Source organism: Lichenostomus cassidix, chromosome 2, assembly GCF_008360975.1.
Source record: "Lichenostomus cassidix isolate B80296 chromosome 2, HeHo_3.0, whole genome shotgun sequence".
Lineage (NCBI taxonomy): Eukaryota > Metazoa > Chordata > Aves > Passeriformes > Meliphagidae > Lichenostomus > Lichenostomus cassidix.
The window spans coordinates 61,437,488-61,458,136 of NC_139482.1; the positions used below are offsets into that span (position 1 = coordinate 61,437,488).

The window sequence follows — 20,649 nt, forward strand, 5'->3', positions numbered from 1 at the left end:
CCTGATCCACTGCTTATCATCGAGTGGATCTTCCTCCCCCACCAGTTGGCGAAGACGTTAACTACCCGAGATGAATTTGTATCCAAGGTGATCAAAAAGGGTAGGTTAAGGCTCCGTGCCTTAGCAGGTCAGGACTTTGTTTTCATACGTGTGCCTTACAAAGCTGAACAATTGGATTTTGAAATGCAATTCAATGAACCTCTGCAAATGGCTCTCGAAGGGTTCTCTGGCCAAATAACATCAAGCCATCAAAAACACAAACTTCTAAGTACAGCATTTAATTGGTTTGAAAAACCAAAACTGTCACAAAAACCAATTCCCAACGCCTTGACTGTATTTACAGATGGCTCAGGCACTTCCAAAAAGTCTGTTATGACTTGGAGGAACCCCACCACAGGACAGTGGGAGTCCGATGTGCAGGTAATCGAGGGGTCCCCACAAGTTGCCGAGCTTGCTGCAGTGGTGAGATTGTTTGAAAAATTTAAAGAACCTGTCAATGTTGTCACAGACTCTGCCTATGTGGCAGGAGTGACATTGAGAGCAGAAAATTCGGTCCTAAAACAAATTGACAATCCGAAAATCTTTTCTTTACTCCTGAGGCTTGTGACAGCCTTGTCCCACCGGGAGCATCCCTATTTTGTGATGCATGTAAGGTCACACTCCGACCTGCCAGGACCCATCGCCGATGGAAACAGTAGGGCTGATCAATTGGCAGCTTCTGCCCTGAAACCGAATACGCCAGACCACTTCAGCCAGGCAAAGTTGAGCCATCAATTTTTCCATCAAAATGCTCACGCCTTGGCCAGGCTATTCGGAATCTCTTGAGAACAAGCAAGAGCAATAACTAGGGCATGCCCTAACTGTGCCACCGACGATCTGCCCACTTACCCTATGGGTGTTAACCCTCGAGGAACTGAGAGTTGTCAGGTGTGGCAAACCGACGTCACACATGTTCCCGAATTTGGACGACTGAAATACGTCCATGTGTCAATGGACACATTTTCAGGAGCAATGTTTGCATCAGCCCACTCTGGGGAGAAAACAACAGACTGCATCAGGCATCTCACCCAAGCATTCGCCACACTGGGCATCCCGGGGCAAATCAAAACTGACAATGGCCCTGCATACTCATCCAAACGATTCAATAAATTCCTCGAAGAATGGGGGATCAGCCATGTCACCGGCATCCCTCACTCGCCGACAGGCCAAGCAATTGTCGAGAGGGCCCATCGGACCCTCAAAACAACACTTTACAGACAGCTGGGGACCACAACAGAAGTCACCACACCTCACCTCCGGTTGGCCAAGGCACTCTATGTCATCAACTTTTTAAATGCCTCGGCCGAAGAGCCCATGCCGCCTATATTTAGGCACTTCATGAACGACAAGAGAGGAAAATTGAAAATACAACCACCTGTGTTAGTTCGGAATTTAGAAACTTTAAACATTGAAGGACCATTTCCCCTGGTAACCTGGGGACGTGGTTACGCGTGCGTATCCACGCCTACCGGGCCCAGGTGGGTTCCAGCAAAATGCGTCAAACCGTACACAGCTGAGGATTTCAAACACCATCCCCCTCGAGTGAATTTCGCGAAACCAAAACAAAAATTCAAACCCAGTTGGGAACGACTTTCAATCCTCAACTGGAAACAACAGAAAAAAATCAGACTCAAAGATCCCCCTTTAGTTAAAATACCTCTTGAATCATACATATATTCCCTAGCGAATTTTAACTTCCCGAAACCAAAAATTCTTCAGTATTGGGAAGACCCTTTTAAGTTTAAAAATGTTATTTTTGTTTAATCATGTTTGTTTTGTAGGTTTCACGATGCCTCCCTCGTGAAAACCTTGGTGTCAGTTGTTCTCATTGTCATGTTTGTTCTTTGCTGTTTATGTATATGCAAATCTATCATTGTAAAGGCAGTTTTATCCTTTTTATTTGAAAACAAACGGGGAGATGTTACGGCCCAAGCAGCTGAGATAGAACTCAGTGCCCTTGAGAATGTGGAGGATTGGGATGAAATGGGAGAAGTGCCAGAAGAAAGTGAAGAAGAGATGGATTATCCCAGCAACCTCCCAGAAAAGTATTACAGATAGTATGAACCGTTATCTCTCCCCAACCACTCGACGCATGCATATCTCAGAGTTAGACATTGGTAAATTTAGACTGTAAATTACTTGTATTCACTTTTCTATTTGTCCTGAAAACTTGTAAACCCGCCTAGTTATATGCCCTTATAACCTGTTGTAGAGCCTTTGTTCAGGGCTCTTCAGATGTCTCTCCAAACTCTCCTATCCCCTATGTAACCCCGAATAAAGCTGAAGAGACCTCATCTCGTTCTCTCGCCTGAGTCGACTTCCAGAAGCCCAAATTCATCTCCTGTGTAGCACAAAACAGCCCTTCTCCCCACTGAAAGAACTTTCCTGTGGCATTTAAAGCACTTCTGGTTATGACTTCAGAAGTAGCCGCCGCAGAGCCCAGCTGTCGCTGCCCTCGTCCCCGCCTGTCGGAATGCACCGTGGCTTCTGCCACAACTGTGGAGTTTCTGCCACCTTTCACTTGCTAGCTCGGGTGGGCCAGTCCTGCTGCTCCAGTTTGCTGCTCTGAGCTCCCTGCACCTCATCCTGCTGCCCAGCCTGTCTGCCATTAGCCATGTGAGACAGGAGCTGACCTCGCCCCACAGTGCCCCCTGCAGCTGCTCAGGAGTCATGGCACCTGCCCTGCCTGCCTGGGAGCCCCACAGCGCCCCTGCGGGCTGTGACTGGAACTGCACCAAAGGGAAGGGTGCCTGGCAGCCCAGAGCAAGCTGCCACCGGGTTTCTGTTTTTTGTTTGTTGTTGCTACTGTTGTTGTTGCTTGTTTGCCTCATTATAGATACTAGTAAAGAAGTGTTATTCCTTTTCCCATATCTTTGCCTGAAAGCCCTTGATTTCAAAGTTATAATAATTCAGAGAGAAAAGGGGTCATATTCTCTATTTTAAGGGAGGTTCCCACCTTCCTTAGCAGACACCTGTCTTTCAAACCAAAACAAATGGTGACTTGCGATGACAATCTTCTTCCCCTCTTTTTATATGCTGAGCATGAAACCTTCTGATATGGGATATCCTTGTGGTGAGCTGTCCCGGCTGTGTCTGCTCTCAACTTCTTGTGCACTCCCAGCTGCCTCGCTGGTGTGAGAGGCAGAAAAGGCCTTGTCTCTGTGTAAGCCCTGCTCAGCAAGAACGAAAACATCCCTATATTAACAACACTGTTGTCAACATACAGCCAAAACACAGCCCCATACCAGCTACTGTGAAGAAAATTAACTCTACCCCAGGCAAACTGGCACAATATAGAAATTCCCACAGCCTGTTCTGTCTGTAATTCCATTACCCTCTTTTGCCCACACAGGATGAAGAGATGTTCAGACTTTTTGTTCCCTCTCCCCCAGGCAAAGTCCACTACTGCTGGAGCTGAGTCATCCACTCTGGGTGCACTTCCATGTTAGGCTGTGTGTACATATAGCCATTAATTTGGAGTATTAGAACAGCGTGGTGTTATGGTGTGGCAGGTTTTTTGTTTGGGTTTTTTTTTTTTAATATGAATAAAGTGGAAGAGAATCTGGTAAGTAAAATTGGTAACAGTGGAAATTGCACCAATGTGCAGAATAGTACTTTTAAGATGCAGCAAATATCAGCCCTCTGATTAGTTACAAAAGGGAGGCTAGGCCAAGTTAAAGTATCAAAGTACTTAAGTTCTAGATACTCATCTAGAAATAGTTCTGTCTCTGGGCAGCTGCTTTTGAAGTATTAAGGGGAGACAGCAGAGAGGAACTGTTAGAATGCAGGCTTGAACTATATATCAGACCAGCAAATAAAAGCCAAACCCCAATCAGATGTTTTTAAAGATGCATGCATTACATTAATTCCAGTACTTGAACACCAAAATGAAATTGCAATTCTAGCATCTAATTTTTTAAAAATCTAGAGGACAGTACTGGAGTGAAAACAAGAATTGCAAGTATTAATGCAGAAATAATACCTAAATCTCAATGCCAAAGAAGAGGAAATGTGGAATCTTCCAGGCAGTACATACTGCAACTCATTCTTTTTTTCTTTCACTGCACAGCTCAGCAGCAAGGTTGTCAGTCTTTGGTCACACCAAACTGAATTCTGTTAATTGTCAGTCCTTTCAGATGTATATGCTGCACTGCAGAAACTCACAGGTCTGGCTTGATTATAGCAGCAATGGGAGGAGAAATCACTCTTCTCACTGCAGTTCTTCTGGGCAGAACAGCACACTACTGCTCTGTGTGTGTTACATGGTAACATGACATGGTTTGTGATTGCCCAGAGAAAAGATCACTGAACTGAGAGGGGAGAAAGACTTACTGACCTACTGCTAACAAAACCAGAGGGCCAGAACAGGATTTTGTGGTGTTCACAATTCAGTACAGTTTGGGCTGCTACATTGATTTCTTGTGCAGTTATTGTTTTCATCTTTGCTCTAGTGCTCTCCTGGTGATTACTTTGCGTTATCCACAGTTTCTTACCTGAATTAGCAAACATTCTTCCTCAAGTGCACCTTAGCTTCATGTTGGAATCATGCTGAAAAAAGTATTCTGCTTTGATATAGAAAGCTAATTTATTCTTAAGTACTGGGTTAATTTTTCTCTGTCATAGCCTTGATGAATAGTACTTTTTCTTTCCAATTATATTAGGGAATCTAAAGAACATCACTGGCTTTGGTTACCATGAAAAATAGTGTGTGTTGTTGTCATTGTGGTTTTCCCCAAGGGAAGCTTCATCTTTCTAGCAGATCTCTCTGGTAAAGGTATCTTTCTTGGTGTGTGAGCATAGCCTGTGAACTCAGCACCACAGCAGCCCAGGTAGTGGTGCATGGTTCATGCTCTGTATTCAGTACAAGGGTGTGCAATAAATTCCTGTAGCCTGCAGATAAATGTTAGAGGTGGGAAGCAAACACTGAGAGTATTTTAGCAACTTATTGATGGTATTTGACCATTTCAGTTCCCTGCTAAGCTCTGTTCAGGATACAGAGATGGGTTAGCTCTGTGAAAGGACTGGCACAAACAGATCTCTGGATGCATTTTGGTAGACCCAGCTTAACCTCTAGCTCATTATCTCCTAAAATCTGCATGTTGTTTTAGGCTTCTCTCGTCCCCCTTCACAGAACTGTTCTGTGTGACCCCATGACCCTGCCACCTCTTGTCACTGCAATTCCAGGCGAAGAGATAGTCAGCTCCCCAAGTGCTGCTCGAGCTCAGGAGAGAAAGAATGGGGACTGATGCAAGTGACTGGCTGCGAGAAGAGACCCCAGTGGTCCATAAAGGATAAAAAGTAGATGGTTCCTGATTGAAGCAGGTAAAAGCACTTTATTTTCCCCCCTTGAACCTTCTGTGACTCAGAGCAAAACCCTGCTGTACATAAATAACTCTTCCAGCTGTGAACTGGAGGAATTTGGCACAAGAGTGCTCAGTATTTTAGGAAAGTTGACTATAAATGAGTGCAGTGAATTGTTATGCATACCTTTGAAATGTAATACAAATGGCTTTTTTCTTATTACCATGTTGTAATAATGGAGTAGTTTACATTTTTTACTTTTCCAGAAAAAAAATGAAGATATCATTCAGCTGACCCTGGGAAATAAGCTTTTAAAATCAATTGGAAAAATTAGGCTGGATTTCAAAATGTTTAGTTTTATAATTTATCATTTTAGTATTGTAAGTGTGATTTTCTTTTGTCTATTGACAAAAGTTGTCTAGTTATTTAATACTCTATTTGTCAGCAACTGAACATGTATTTCCATCATGAAACCTCTTTTAAATCTCAAAAAAAAAAAAAAAAAGATAATGCAGAGTTTGACCTCCATAGTCGCTGCCTGATAAAACATAAGTAAATATGTTGTTTAAAGTGTGCAGTAGACAAATATATCAGCAAAAGACTTCCGATATTATAGTGATATTGTTATTGAAGAATATTACCATTTCCTGATCATTCCTATAATAGTTGCAGTTATTTTTATATTAATAATTCTTTAATTATGTGAATGCCAGAAGGGTAAATTCACAAAAGGAAAATCACTTTGCAGATAACTTAGTGGGCTAACAATATGTAGAATCTATTTTAGAGAAGCCATGACAGACATATTTCATTTGGCAGTCTGACGCAAAAGGAAATTACTTCCTCTAATATGCAATGAAATAAATAAAGGTCAGATGGTTCATTTGTCCGCATGTGCTTTGCTCAGTTCTACCAGTTAAACAGGATGTTTTCTATTAACATTGCTTTCAGGTTTCCTGGTAACAATAGCACCAAAAAAAAGACCAGATTTTATCTACGTGAAATTCACTCCTCCTGCATAAAGTCCTATGCCTAGAATCTGCAAAGCAAAAGCTTAAATAAGATGTGGGAGCTGCTGTATTTCTGTGTAAGCACCAGGCTGAGATCCATACAAGCTTACAGGAGTCAGGTACTCAGATTCCACTAAAACTCAGAGGAGGTGAGCACCTTTGTTCTTAGAGCCTCTCAGTATTTGCTCAGGGGCAGTAGGTATATATGAGTATATATGAAAAGTGCCTTGGGTATTCAAAATCTATGCAAGTGAAAAGGAGAGCACAGAGCATGCAGCTTCTCAGCTGTGAAGCAGCAGCAGCCTTGCTGAGCCATACTGCTTATGAAGCTGGCTACTGGATCTTCCTCACAGACCACACTTGACTTGTGCCCTTAGGTGACCTCCAGCTCAGCCAGAACTTGAGTTAGCTGTTGGCAAACTTTGAACCTCATGGGGTTCAAGTGGAAGGAAGGGCTTTAAGCCAGTTATGTGTGCACTGGATGTTCCACCTAACTGGAATGTGGTTTGTGTTGAGGTATGTTTTCTTTGGCTATTTTTTTCCTGAAACGTGCAATTACAAAAATTAAAATATTTACATCATTACAAATGAAATTTCAGTGTCAGCTTTTTCTGTCATCAAATGGAATATTCCTATGTGCAGCAGGTGAATTATTTTCCTTGGGGATCAGATACAAAACTGTTTTCAATACAGAGAACAATAAACTGATTATTACAGCTATACACTTTCTGATCAAGAAATTTCCCTGTGTTCAGCGGTGACGCTTGTCCCGTTGCTCCCACATCAGCTGTGTGCCAGGCTTCACAATAGTTGCTAACCAGTCGGATCCCATTTGCAGTTGAACCATGCCATATTACTTTTTGAGGCCTGAAATGTAACATGAAGAAGTTATTACCTGGAAAAGTCTCTTTCTAGACTATCAGAAATGACAAAGAAAAACAACATAACAAAAGTGAGAAGTTTTTATCACGTCTAGTAGTCCAAGATACTGCTACTACTTCTATTACTATCTAGTAAAAGTAGAAAAAAACCCTTATATGTAACATATAAATCATAAACAGCAATCTAAACTCACCAAGATGAATCGGTCATGACGTTCCTCCCATCAAAGGAGTATATTGGAACATGAATGTTGAATTGTCCACCATTTCCATCAAATATAGATTCCCAGTTACTGAAAAGGGTTTCTCCCTGTTAAAATTTCAAAGCCACTCTTACAAACAAAACAAATCCCAAATCTACATCACATCCCAGGTTTACCTTTATAGACTAATCTGCAAATTGAAAATTTCATCTGCATTTAAGGACACTTGTGATTTCATCTTTCACATCAGTTTCTGCATAATGTTCCTGAACAAACTTGTCTCATCTGTCATCTCTATGCAAATAGCCCTCTAGTCCATGCCTTTGCCTCTAAGTTGTCTCTCTATTCTCTTGTCACTTCAAAAATTCAGCTTGATCATCCCCTGTCCTTTTCCTCCTAAGGCATTGTTTGAAAAATTGCTTAGAACTACTGTAGCTGTAGAGAAAATATAGACATAACTTGTACTGGAACATCTTTGAAGGTTACAGTTTTATGAAAAGTGTTCTAAATGTTCAGGGCAAAAGCTTTGCATTTGGCTTCCTCTCAAACTGCTTGTGAGTTTTTCCAGTCAAAGTTGAAACAATATTGTCTTCACGAATTTCTCTCAAGTCTCTGTGTTTGCATGCACTTCAGAGCAGCATCCGTTCAATGTGTTCCAAGCATCGTGTGTTATTCCTGTAGGTTGCTTTGGCCGCTTGTTCTGGGAGCCAGCCAATGCTACAAAGACATGGCTTGTTTTCCTGAGTTTCAGAGTGTGTCTGTTTATGTGAGACCACAAAATGACTCATGCTCTAAACTCTCCTCTCTGTTTCATTGGGGTATATCCAACATCATTCCTAAGGACAGAATTTGCAATTTTCTTAGAAATGAGAAAAATAGGCATTTTATCCTATGATCGCACCAAAATGTAGAGCATAATAACTCACTAGTTTTTTACTTCATCACTACTTTTTTGTTTCTTAAACCTGTCTGGGAAATATGAAGCAAAGCTGCTTCATTATAAAATCAAGTTTGGCCTGAAAGTTTGTGCATTTGCTATTTTCCAAGATTTTTAGGAACCTATAGGCTATCCTAAAAAAATGAGCAATAAGTACCCATTTTTACCTGAAGATTGACTATTGGCAAATGGTGTCGGTCTGTTTTTCTAACAACTGTGGCCAAATCTTGCAAGTGCGACGAGAGGAAGGCTCTATAAGTAGAGGTCAAACCTGCAAGCTGGGCCTGCCGGAAACACTGAAAATCTGCTCGCATGTCCCCAGACAATGGGAAGTTCAAAGCCACCAGATGCAACTGGAAGGAAAAAGAAGAAAATGCATAATTTTAAAAAAGTTTATGGCACTAGGAGGACACATATTGAAACAAAATAGTGCTGCCTCCTCCTCCTACCAGCACAGAACATGTACTCTCATAACAGGTATGAAAGTTATTTGTTGCCATAACATTGCATTTTTCAGAGCCATGAGACCATTAGCAGAAATATCAATTTATCTTTCAACATTAAAGAAATCATGAAGATTATATACTCCTAAAAATAAAAATCTTTTAAAAGCAACTAATATTTTCAATTGGAGTCTTGGAATTTTCACATTAACAAAATCCCAAATCTTACAAACATGGAAAAAATTAGTAAGAAGTGACCAGAAACCATTTAAAAATACAAGAAGTAGCATGCTTAAGTCAAACAGCACAGATGCAAGAACCAATCCACATTCTTGCTTTTTCTTTTTCCCCTATCTTTTTGGTTTCATTTTTTTAGATATAACTCAGTTACATCTTTCTTTGTCTAAATATTTTATAGTCTCTTAGTAAAGGCTTAGGTTCTAAAGTGTCTATCTAAGTCAAGCAGCTGTGAAGCACCGTGAAGATTGAAAATATTCCAATGAGTAGTTTAACAATTTAAGTGTTACACTATTGTTAGCTTAGCAGTTACTCTGTGTTGTAGGTACAATCACTAAGTGAAGAGGTATTCCTAACTCAGAGTCAGGATTTTTTTTCTTTGAGATGGGAAAAGGGCGGGGATTATGAAAATAGATCTGGAGGGAACAATTTCAAATTGAGTCTGAGATGTCTAAACAAGTTAAAGAAATATATTTGTAAATTTCTGAAGTAAAATCTCTGAATTTGAAGAGCAAATATCACAACTCTCCCTCAAGATGCAAACTATCACATTACAAAACACAGCTCTGCAGTTGCAACACAGATCTCATACTTACTGCTGGTTTTCCATTGTTCATGTTTGATATTGGTCTCAGTGCTGGAATATACTGAAATCCCTGTTATTTTAACACAAGCAAAAAGATACGTTAAATATAAGAAATTTAGATATTCGATAGTTTTTTAAATAAAAATTTAATCACACCTGGAGTCCTGCATGAAAGCAGCCTGCCCTTGGTAGAAGAGCAGTTGAGGAAAATCAAAACTGAAAGGGTAAGGAGGATGTGAAAACAGAAAATGTAATGGGTAGAAACACTTCTCAATCCTGTTAATTTTTTCAGGAACATCAAAGTTCTCTTCTCTAGTTGTGGCAAGTACGAGTAACAAGCCATTGGCTGTAGCAGATGGGAAACCCAGGTGGTGTCAACAGGAGGCTACAGACAATTTCTTGTAACATGTGGTCTAGACATTTTCCCAGTGTGCTGAGTGAACTTCTCCCTGACCTACTTGAACCTTTTTTATTTCTTTCTGACCATCTTCCTTCTCACTGCCCCTTCCTAGCACTCTCTTGCCCTTTCATTTTCTCAGCAGACCAATTAATCTGTCATCAACAAAACTATTCTCTATTCCCTTTGTCACTTCCTGGTTTTCACCCTCCTGCAATTTTTTGGGGCAGACAGCATGTTCACATGTAGGTCGATACAATAACTTGCAGAATGGGGTCAGGTCCAAACTAACAATTGAGGCTTTAGAGTACACCCTCTGCATGCTGTGGGTAAGCTACAGTCAGGTGATTATGGGGCACTGAATAGAGGACTATAACCTTTTAAAGAAAATCTGATTTTCAGAAACACTTTTCTGACCTTCCTGGAAGAGGATCAGGACTTGATATGACTGATTCCAGCGTTATGAAACAGAATCCTGTCGGTTTGTGGGGGTTTTTTTGGGGTTTTTTTTGGTTTTTTGTTGGTTTTGGTTTTGTTTTTGTTTTGGTTTGCTGGTTTGCTTGTTTGTTTTTTGTGGGCAGTTTACTTTATTCTGCTCTTCGTAAATGTTGCTTTGTCTCTGTAGAGTTTGGAGTCTCAGAAGATGCTGGAAACAGATGACTGTCCAAACAAATCAATTTGCAAGCCTGTGTAGTGGTAGGATGCTTATTTTGAACTGACAAATCTCAGTGGAAAATCACATTGTGCAGATCTGCATACAACTTCTGCCAAGTGTATTGCACATCTAGACTCAGCTTTTCATGGTCTAGTATTGTGTACTTACATGGCTTGATATGGCTGGAGGAGGAAGGCCATCAGCAGGGAAAGGAATTAGCTCACCAAGCTGAAAGAACCAAAAAGGAGAGTAGAACAAAAATATATCACTGGGAGCTTCTGAACTACATGAAAGGACTCTTTCCACCCACACTTCACCACTGTAAGAATATTTCCCTCAACTGTATTCTGAGGAAGGGAAATTGTTGGAAAAGATCAGAGTGTAGTGCAATAGTACCTGCAATTTTCTCCATCCATTTTGGACACGGATAAAAACCTCACTGGTTTCCCTCAGATAGATTAGTGTACCTTCTGCTACATAATGAACTTTTTCCAACATACCCTCAATGTTTTGGAAAGTTGTAACCTGTCAAATAAGAAAATGAACCATACTTCATCTGACACAAAAAACAAGTTAAATAGTCTCATTTGGACACATAAATGTCAAGGCTTCTTCTGCAGGAAATGCTCATGAAGTCAGTTTCATGTAATTTAATCCTTAAAGCTTCAGTAAGACAAATTTCTTGCTACTTTGGCGTACCTGCATTATCATTCTGTGGATTGTAGTAGAATTACAGGAATTTTGTACGAATTTTGTACAGAGTGAAGATAGTTGCACTGCTACAATTTATCAGCTAGTTTAAAACCAGGGCAAATTTCTGGAGAGTGTAATTTCTTTCTCATTTCTTTCTCTTTTCTTCATTGATAGAAGGCTTATTAATGCTTTATGAATAATGCAGGCACTACTATAGATTTGTGTATTTTTTTAATCTTAAATTGACTTAATTTGGCTTGGACCTTCTATCTGAGACAGTAGCTCCCAGTATATAGTTACAGGCTTCTATCTTGGGGCATCAGTCTTTGAACATTGCAATTGCAGTGAACGCTCTTTGCTAGCTTGAATAGTTTTTTATTTGTTTGTTTGTTTGTTCTGGGGTTTTTTTGGTTTTGTTTTGTTTTACCCCCAGAAAATATGAATTCTTAATTTAGAAATGATCAAGAATTCTATCTTAGCTGTTTTTTTTCTTCATGCACACTGGGAATCCAATTTTGATTTGATTAATGATACAAGAAAGGGAAACAAATTTGTATGTATTCTCTGGCTCAGTGATTTTTAGATTTGCTAGGGAAATCTACAGTTTTAATTTTAAAACTATGTGGTTCATAAAATATTCTAATAAATAAAAACACAGGATAGAATTTTCACTCGTCTTTCAGTGCTACCAGTGACCACCAAAAGCTTTGAAGAAAACTTCCTATATCAAAATTCTTTATTTTTCTCTCTTACCAGATTCCTGGTGGCAGGCGACCCTGGCTCTCCAGGAGGACCTGGTGGCCCAGGCATTGCAGCTAAAATAAAATAAGCATATAATACATGCTGAAGGTCAACTTTTTTGAGAGAAAATGTGAATGACATAAAGAAAGGACTTAGCAGTGGTGTCCAGGAGCAGTGGAAGTTTTAAATAGCCATAGTCGTGTCCTGAATAGCTGTGCTCAAGTCAGCTACAGAAAATATATTTTAAGGATTTTTTTTAGAAGCAATGATGAAGCAATCTTTTCTGTGTTATTTGAGGGGTTAAGGCCAACAGATTGTAATCTGTGGTAGAAACTCTTCAAATAAAGAACCATACCCACTTAAATTGACCAGAATGCTGTTCTGCTAAAACACGGAAGAAGAACTTTTAGCTCCTGCCCATATAATGACTCCTTTGAGGGAGTCATTATATCTTTTGCCCTAAAGGCAAATAAAAATTTACTTTTCCTTAGATGAAAAATTCACATGTGTAAGCTCAGCTTATGTTTCAAAGCAAAAAAATAGTTCTTCAGGAGTATGAACTTGAACTTCTAAGACTGCAGTCCACAGCCCCTAGTACCTTGTACCTGTCTGTACTCCAAAACAGAATTCTTCACCTTGAGCTGAGAAGTCCCTGATTCTGGAGTAAAAACTTCTTTCTTTTAAGTCAGGAAAGATTCAAAGATATGGAAGACTGAAAGCAGGCATCTTGTGCAAGTATGTGGCATCATAATGGAACTTTGAAGCTGTTTGTAAGAAAGAGCTACTACACAAGGATCCTGCTTCTTTGTTTTTATGAAACCCAGATGAGCCTTGAAATCACCTTTCACAAACTGAAGAATCTATGCTCTGAGGCATTTGCAAGGATATTTCAGAGCAGGTCCTTCATGCCAATGGCAGGGGAAAGGGGGTCAGTTCTTTGAAGTGTTTAGAGCTATTTACCTGCAGATAAGCTATTCCTCTTTCCCCATATTACAATATGTGAGCCCCATAATACAGTATGTGAACTCCATAATTACAGAGAGTAATAGCTTTAAAAGTGATAACTGAGCCTTGAAGATACGAAATAAATAAACACCTCTGTGCTTAGTATTTAGTAAAATGGACATTCATCAGTGTGCTGCCTAAATAACCTTTTTACAAAGTAAAGGGGAAAATGTGTAGGAGGATGATGAAGACTAATAGCAGAGAGCATAAATAAAAGTACAGGGATGGAATATTTGCAATAATTTGCTTTGTCTGACTGGGTCTCTTAGCTAATATTCAGAAGTGCTTAATATAAATTATACAGGAAAAGGCCTGAAGGCCTTTATGGGCTTCAGGGATGTTGCAAATATATCCATTTAATGGTGATCAGGGGCTGATTCATATAAAGCCTATATTCCAATATTGAACATATTAAGGATTTTTTCTTTTTCAAATACTATTCAGAGGATGAATTCTTCTGATAGACACTAAATTAATAATATTGACTGGATGACAGATTGGAATTTTCACCTACTGTATAAACCAAGCTGACCAGGTTCAAGAAATACCTGGAGAGAACAAATTGCAGACAGAGATGTCTTCTCCCCAAACTAGTATAGTGGAGGCACAGGTCTTGTGGGAAAACAGGCCAATTATTAGTTCTTGGGAATGGAGACCTGTGTTTGCTAGACCTGTTGAAACTTTGGGAAGAACAGATCTATGTTTTAGCACCTCCATTCAGTTAAAAACTCCCTTTCTACTAGTCTACCATCTTCAGCTGAGGTTAAGAAGTGCCCTGCTCTGGTTTTACCTGGCTGGATTCCCATGCTGATCACAGTTCCTAGAGGGAAATCAGTCATTTTCTCAGGCATACCTGTCAAGTAATGTCAGAGGAGCCCAGGAATCCATCCACCAGAACCCAGGGATGGACATTAACGGTACGAAGCTTGTCATTAGAAACCTGTGACCCAAAAGGAGTCAAAAGTGCAAATGTCTTGAGCAGTGACACTTGATTTCTAGCCACCTACTCCCTTTGATGCCACTTTGTTTACAAAGTTCCTCTCTTGATGTGGCACATTTTGCTCCTTTTCTAATCCAGTAAGCTGAAAACCATTAAAGGCAGAGTAACCAACCTAAAGTTTCATTTCTATTTGCATAGCAAGTACTTTTTAGAAGTCTCATTCTAGACCTAAATTCTCCTGTGGGTACTGCCTTTTCATCAGAGAATCAGAGAAGCACTTGGGTTGGAAAAGACCCTTAAGATCATCAGCTCCACTGGCGACACCCAGCACTGCCAAGTCCAGTACTAAAACATGTCCCTAAGTGCCATGCGTTACGCTTCCAGGGATGGTGGCTCAACCACTTCCCTGGGCAGCCTGTTCCAGTGGCAATCCCTTAGGTGAAAAAAATTTTCCTAGTATCCAATCTAAAACTCCCCTGGTACAACTTGAGGCCATTTCCTCTTGTTCTGTTGCTTGTAGAAGAGACTGACTGCCCCCTGGGTACAGCCTCTGTGGAGGTGCGGTGGCCCGAGCCGGCTGACCCTGAGTCTCCAGTGCCAGAAGTCCATGCAGTCCACACCAGCGATGAGGACGGTGCAGAAGACGCGCTGTCCTGGGGCTCAGAAGAGGCCGAGGTCTGAGCCGCCCTCTCCCCTCCCCTGGAAAGTTTCTATTAAGTTTACTGGTTTGAAGTTGTGCTTCCCCGCCTTGTTCCCTCCCCTGTTGCCTCCCCTTGCTGGAAGTTTCTGTTGCTGCGCTCCCCTCATTGGTTCAATGTAATCCCTCCCCCGGTTGTTGTTGATTAGCTCCCCTGCTTGTCCCTTGCTGCTGTTCCGGAGCCGGTTGGCTCTGCCCCTGTTATCCCGCCCTCGGAAACCCCGTGCCTTCCCTTTTAAACCCCTGTTCGCCCCGACCTCGTGGTCGGTGGATCTACGACCCGAGACCCGCAGCAGTCTGTGCCCGGCATCTCCGTAGTCCACCCACCCGAGGGTTCCTCGACGTGCTCCCCTGCTGCTTTCTCCCCACAATAAAGGCGCCTTGAGGAATCTCTCTCCCGCTTGGACTCTCTTTGTCTCGGGGGCAGCCAGCGACTCCACTGCCTTCCCGCCCAGAGGACGCCTTCCTCTGCCGCAAGGTCCAGGTGGCGACCCTGGGGCCGATTGCAGCCGTCTAGGGGCGGACCAGAAGGCAGGGTGGGCTGAAAGCCAGGACCCTGGCTAGGTCCTGGTGACCTGCCAGAGCCCAGAGAGCCCTGACGAGGCAAGGCAAACATCATTTACACAGTCATCTACTACAAGCCTCCTTTCAGGTCATTCCAGAGAGCAGTAAGGTCCCCCCTGAGCCTCCTTTTCTCCAAACAGCTCCAGTTCCCCCAGCTGCTCCTCAATCAAACTTGTGCCCCAGACCCTTCCCCAGCTCTGTTCCCCTTCTCTGGACATGCTCCAGTCCCTCAATATCTTTCTTGTAGTGAGAGGCTCAAAACTGAGCACAGGATTTGAGGTGTGGCCTCACCAGTTCCAAGTACAGCTGGACAATCACTGCCCTGGTCCTGCTGGCCACACTATTGCTGATACAGGCCAAGATGCCATTGGCCTTGGCCACCCAGGCACACAGTGGCTCATGTTCAGCTGCTATCAGCCAGCATCTCCAGATCCTTTTACACCAGGCAGCTTTCTAGACACTCATCCCCCAGCCTGTACCTCTACATGGGGTTGTTGTGACTCAAGTGCAGGACTCGGATCTTGGCCTTGCTGACCTTATACAGTTGGCCTTGGCCCATTGATTCAGTCTGTCCAGACCCATCTGTAGAACCTTTCAGCAGATCAATATTCCCACCTAGCTTGGGGGCAAACTCACTAAAGGGTGCATTTGATCCCCTCGCCCAGATAATTGATAAAGACATCGGATAGGTCTGGACTTAATGCTGAGCCCTGGGAAAAAACATTTGTGATGGCCACCAGCTGGATTAATTCCATTCCACACAAGAAGGGCATTTTGGCCCAAATTTAGCCAACTGCTTAATTTAAGAGATTTTGCAAAGCTCTCAAGGTAGCCTGCCTTTACTATGCAGATTTCCTCGCAGCCACAGCCAGAGCAAGATCTTTCAGGCAATAGCACCTCCATGGCACTAGTCAGTGAGAACTCTCTGCAGAGAGTTTGTCCCTTTTGTGCTCTCAATTCCAACTTATCCCCATGAGAAATTGGTGGAGCAGGAAGAGAGTGGGAAACAAGCTGATTCAGGTGTGCAGAGAGGATGGGTAGGTGGGACAGCCGGCCAGGTGTGAAAGAATTGGTCGCGTGTGGGTTGTGGGCACATGGCTGTACACTTGCATATACAATGAAAAGCTCACCTGAGCCATTTATTGCAGGAGGACCTGGTGGTCCAGGTGGTCCTGGTGGGCCAGGAGGTCCAACTTTTCCATAACCTGGTAAGCCAGGTAGGCCAGGTAACCCTGGAGGTCCTCTGGGTCCAATAACTGAGTCCCCTTTTGGTCCCTGTCAATGATGAAAAGTATTTCCTTGAATGTATTGGCTTCACTGTTGCAAGGCCATCATCTCTGATGGCAAAATTTTCCAAATGCCTGCCACCACACCGCCATTTGGACATGAGTCTGTATGTAATGTTCTTCGGGGAGGCATGGGTAAAAAGAAAAATGAAAATTTTAACCACATATTGACTTAAAGTCACAGATTTAAATTTCAGAAAGCTTTCTGAAAATTCTCATACCTATCCCTGAGCAGCTGATACCTGCAAACCTCCCAACAGGACTCTCAAAGTCCTGGATCCTGACTCTCTTCATGCTGAGACTGCCTGCTTTGATGGGTTCACAGAGCTTGTCTGAAGTACACAATGGAAAAACTTTAATGTAAAGTGTGTCTTTGCAGGGTGTACATCTCATGACAAGTGTTGTCCTCTTCCTCCTGTGATCAAATGCTAGCCCTTAACCTCTTCAGCTGCCAGACTGGCAGAATAAAATGGCTCCAGCTCTTTTCATTTCCAGTTTAGCACTGTGTCCTCAGCCTGACCGAGAAGGGCTTGTTCTCCCTGTGCTCACACTGTCCTGCAGACATGGAACACATTGGACCCTGGACAAGGAGAGCTCAGCTGTGCCATCCAGCTCCTTCCTGCCAGTAGAACAATTTCTAAACAGGGAGATGACTCTCAGCAACATGGAATAGCACCAGGGGGATTTTTGAGGGTGGTCTTGCCAACCTAACACTTCATCCTCAGCTGTGACCCACCCCATTCATGGTTCTTGACACAAACATGGCAATAGAGGAGTGCAATGCACACATTTGTTGCCAGATCCCAGGGATAAACTACTTTCCAAAGAATTAATGCATTTTATTCCAAAGCATCTGTGGCGGCAATCGCCAGAAGATAAAATTAAAAGGTAGACAGTAGACAGTGGCTGAATTTCATAGGAATTATGCAGATGGCTACACACTGGTCTTTTCATTTATGTTTTTGGATTACTAGGAAAATAAGATAAATTATTTAGATGGCCAATAATTTTCAAGTCCACCTCTGACTAACTTTATATGGCCTATTTTGGTATTTATGGGGATATAAGTAGTAGCATCACAAATTATATAAGCTGCTTTGATTTGTAATGCTGTTAATAGCATGATCTACATACTGATGTAGATATATGAGACAGCTGAGCCCAACATTACATCAGTATTTCATAGCAAATTAGTTTCATGCACAATAGTGAAGTATCTGTGTTTATGCTTAATGCAATTTTCTCCTATTCACCTAGTGCTTAGCATGTAAGTTTTTACATAGTTACTAGCAATCCTGATGTTTGTCTCTTTTTAGTGCCTTCTAAATTAATTCTAAATGGGTAATGACAAATATTCCTATTCTACAACTTGCATGACTTACAATTAACCCTGGTCTTCCAGGTGGTCCAGGAGGTCCTGTCAGAAAAAATCCTCCATTTGGTTCTCCTTTTTCTCCTTTTATACCAGTGACTCCATTGTCTCCTTTTTCACCCTTTGAAGAAAATGTATTTTGAAACATTGAGCTGAAGTGAGACCAGAATGCAATGCACTGAACTTTTAAAGTTACATGAAATCTCTAAGTTTGATGAAGAAGAGCTCCTACTTGAAATGTTTTTAATATCACTTTCCTTTTCTGTGATATGGGATGAAAAAGAATGCTTTCTCTATTGAGGCTGCAAGACTCTCTCAGGGCAAGGGCTAGGGGAGGTGGGGTCCGGTGGAGGCAGAGAAAATGCCTCTGTTGCTCTTCCCTGCTATTCCGCCCAGAAAAACCTGGTTCTGTGCTGTAGCTGGAGGCAAAGAGAGAGTCAGAGGAAGCATAAAAGCCTGGCTTTGTGCTTTTTTCCATAGCCAAAGAAAAAGTAAAGCAAGATTGACATTGAATGGACAGCTTTTTGAAAGCATATGACAAAGAGAACAGAGGAGGGTGGGTGTGTGTACCAGGATAACAGAAGATGGCTGCACAAAATTGCAGACACTTGGAACTGCATGTCTTTTGTCCTGCATCTCTGATTATCAGACAGTTTGGGAAAGACAGCAATAGGTAAGAAGAAGCATTTAAGTACTACATTATTATCTCTCTGTTCAAGATGAGCCACAGCATTTGTACATTTCTCCTGACATTATTTTTTTTTTGTTTGTCTACTTTTTTCTTCTTAAATTTTTTTTTTGGTCTACTTTTTTAATGTTTCTGAGAACTAAACCTGTGGATAGAAGAGGCAAAAGGCAAAGCAAGAATGACAGGTATTTCCATACAGCCAGACGAGACGGCTCCTCCTCTGACTTTTGGTGGTTTTAGATTCCCAGTAAACAGGACTCGAATGGCTTCTTTATGTCAGGTCATTTTGGGGAGTGGAAGGACCAGATGAAAAATGAGTTCTTTGCAGCTAAATCTGTAAAGTTACAGATTTAATCTGTACAGATTACACTCTAAGGTCAAAGAAACCATATCAGCTTTGCCACATACATGGGACAATTTATGCCACAGGAATAACTTGGGTGTACTCAGCCAAGCAGAAAAAAATTATAAAGCTAGGCAACACTGAGATGCCTTCCAAGAGACTGTCAGCACAACACTTTTGGTAGCATCATTAAATGATAACTTGATTCTAATTATTTCAGTTCTTGTACTGATAAAGAGCCTTATTCACTTAAAAACATTTAAATTGAATAAAAAATTTAAAATAATATTATATTGTTCTTAATTTTTGTCACTTGAAGCAATCAAGAGAATAATGGTACAGAGAAAGACCAAACACATCAAGGCATGGGTATACTTTGTTGTAAGAGCTTCCAGGAAAAGTAATTTCCATAATTTAATTTCAGTGTGCTTAAAAGATAAATAACATGACATGGAAACAATTTCCACCCCCTTACCCCTCACCCAGTGCTCTAGAAGCCTTTTAGGTAACGGATGTCTTTTACCTGAGCTGGCATGGAAACAAAAGCATTCATTTAAGGCAAATATGTTAGGCAACAGAGAATTATGACTCACTTTAATACCACTGGGAAGGTAAAAAGCCTCAGTAATAATGTTTCTTTCAAAAATAATCTTTATAGACCTCTGAAAACTGCTATTGCTATACTTGTAATAAACTTGCCTATGCTGCTAGAGTTTAAGAAATTAATATAATTTGTAATTGCTGATGCTCTTATATTTGTGTATTTCACCATGTTACATTGATTTATGCTTAATTTATGGTAAAGTACAGTTTAAAAAAAGCTTAAGAGAACTCAAACACAAATGGGATATAATTACCTTTATGCTATTAATAAAGTGGCTGAAGTATGATGGGGGTAGAGGTGGACCTGAAAAATGAAGAAAATACAATAAAGTACAATAATTATCTGTAATTTTCTTTTTAAAAGCACTGCTTAGGGTATTGCTGTTTTAGGAGTTTAAAGGAAAACTATTTACAATAATGGCATTAACCTTTAGATCAAACAGATATTTTTAGTTTGGTTTCCCAACAAAGCAAAACTTATACACCCTATCTTGTCTATGCCCTAACTTGTCTGTGCCCCATCTTGTCTCTCACTCCTCCAACTCAATAACTTCTGAATCTGACTGTGATTTCAGAAAAATTAGAAGCAACGAAGGCTCAAATACAAAAAATTCCCAGTTCTCAGAAGCCATAGAGGCTGGGAAAAGGGAGTGAAAGAGAAGCATCCAAATCAACCCCTTCGATTGAAGTCAAGGTAAAAGAGAAGCTTTTCATATGTTTTGCTGGTAGGGGGGAGATCCATCAGTAAATGCATGTTTTTTCCTGCAAAGACAGTACCAGAGCTGACAAGAGAAATTGTTGCTGCTGGGCTGCTGATTGTGTAATAACTTATCCTTGACATTTTTCTGCAATGAAAACCAATATCAGATTCAATGGTTATACCACCTGTGTTGTGTTATCTGCCAACGCTGGTCAGCCAAAGCTGTCAAGACAGCACCAAAGGTCCAAAAGGCCTTAAAATATTATCTGCTTGGTATACATTTGGAAAAAACCCTATTTTGCAGCTTCCCATAGCAGTTCAATGCATT

At 41.2% G+C, this 20,649-nt stretch overlaps 1 protein-coding gene across 2 annotated transcripts in view; it reads right to left on the minus strand.

Moving 5' to 3' along the window:
- Positions 1-6,983: 6,983 nt before the first annotated feature.
- COL15A1 (collagen type XV alpha 1 chain) overlaps positions 6,984-20,649 on the minus strand; it is a 118,713-nt gene continuing 105,047 nt past the window's right edge. For both annotated transcript variants that reach the window (XM_085051758.1, XM_085051759.1), the window contains 10 exons: positions 19,876-19,925; positions 17,998-18,108; positions 16,460-16,604; positions 12,136-12,197; positions 11,086-11,214; positions 10,858-10,917; positions 9,648-9,707; positions 8,539-8,724; positions 7,426-7,541; positions 6,984-7,217 (listed from right to left, as the gene is read on the minus strand). In XM_085051758.1, the coding sequence (XP_084907884.1) occupies positions 7,001-7,217; positions 7,426-7,541; positions 8,539-8,724; positions 9,648-9,707; positions 10,858-10,917; positions 11,086-11,214; positions 12,136-12,197; positions 16,460-16,604; positions 17,998-18,108; positions 19,876-19,925 (1,136 nt within the window). In that variant the 3' untranslated portion in view covers positions 6,984-7,000. The remainder of the gene's footprint in view (positions 7,218-7,425; positions 7,542-8,538; positions 8,725-9,647; positions 9,708-10,857; positions 10,918-11,085; positions 11,215-12,135; positions 12,198-16,459; positions 16,605-17,997; positions 18,109-19,875; positions 19,926-20,649) is intronic.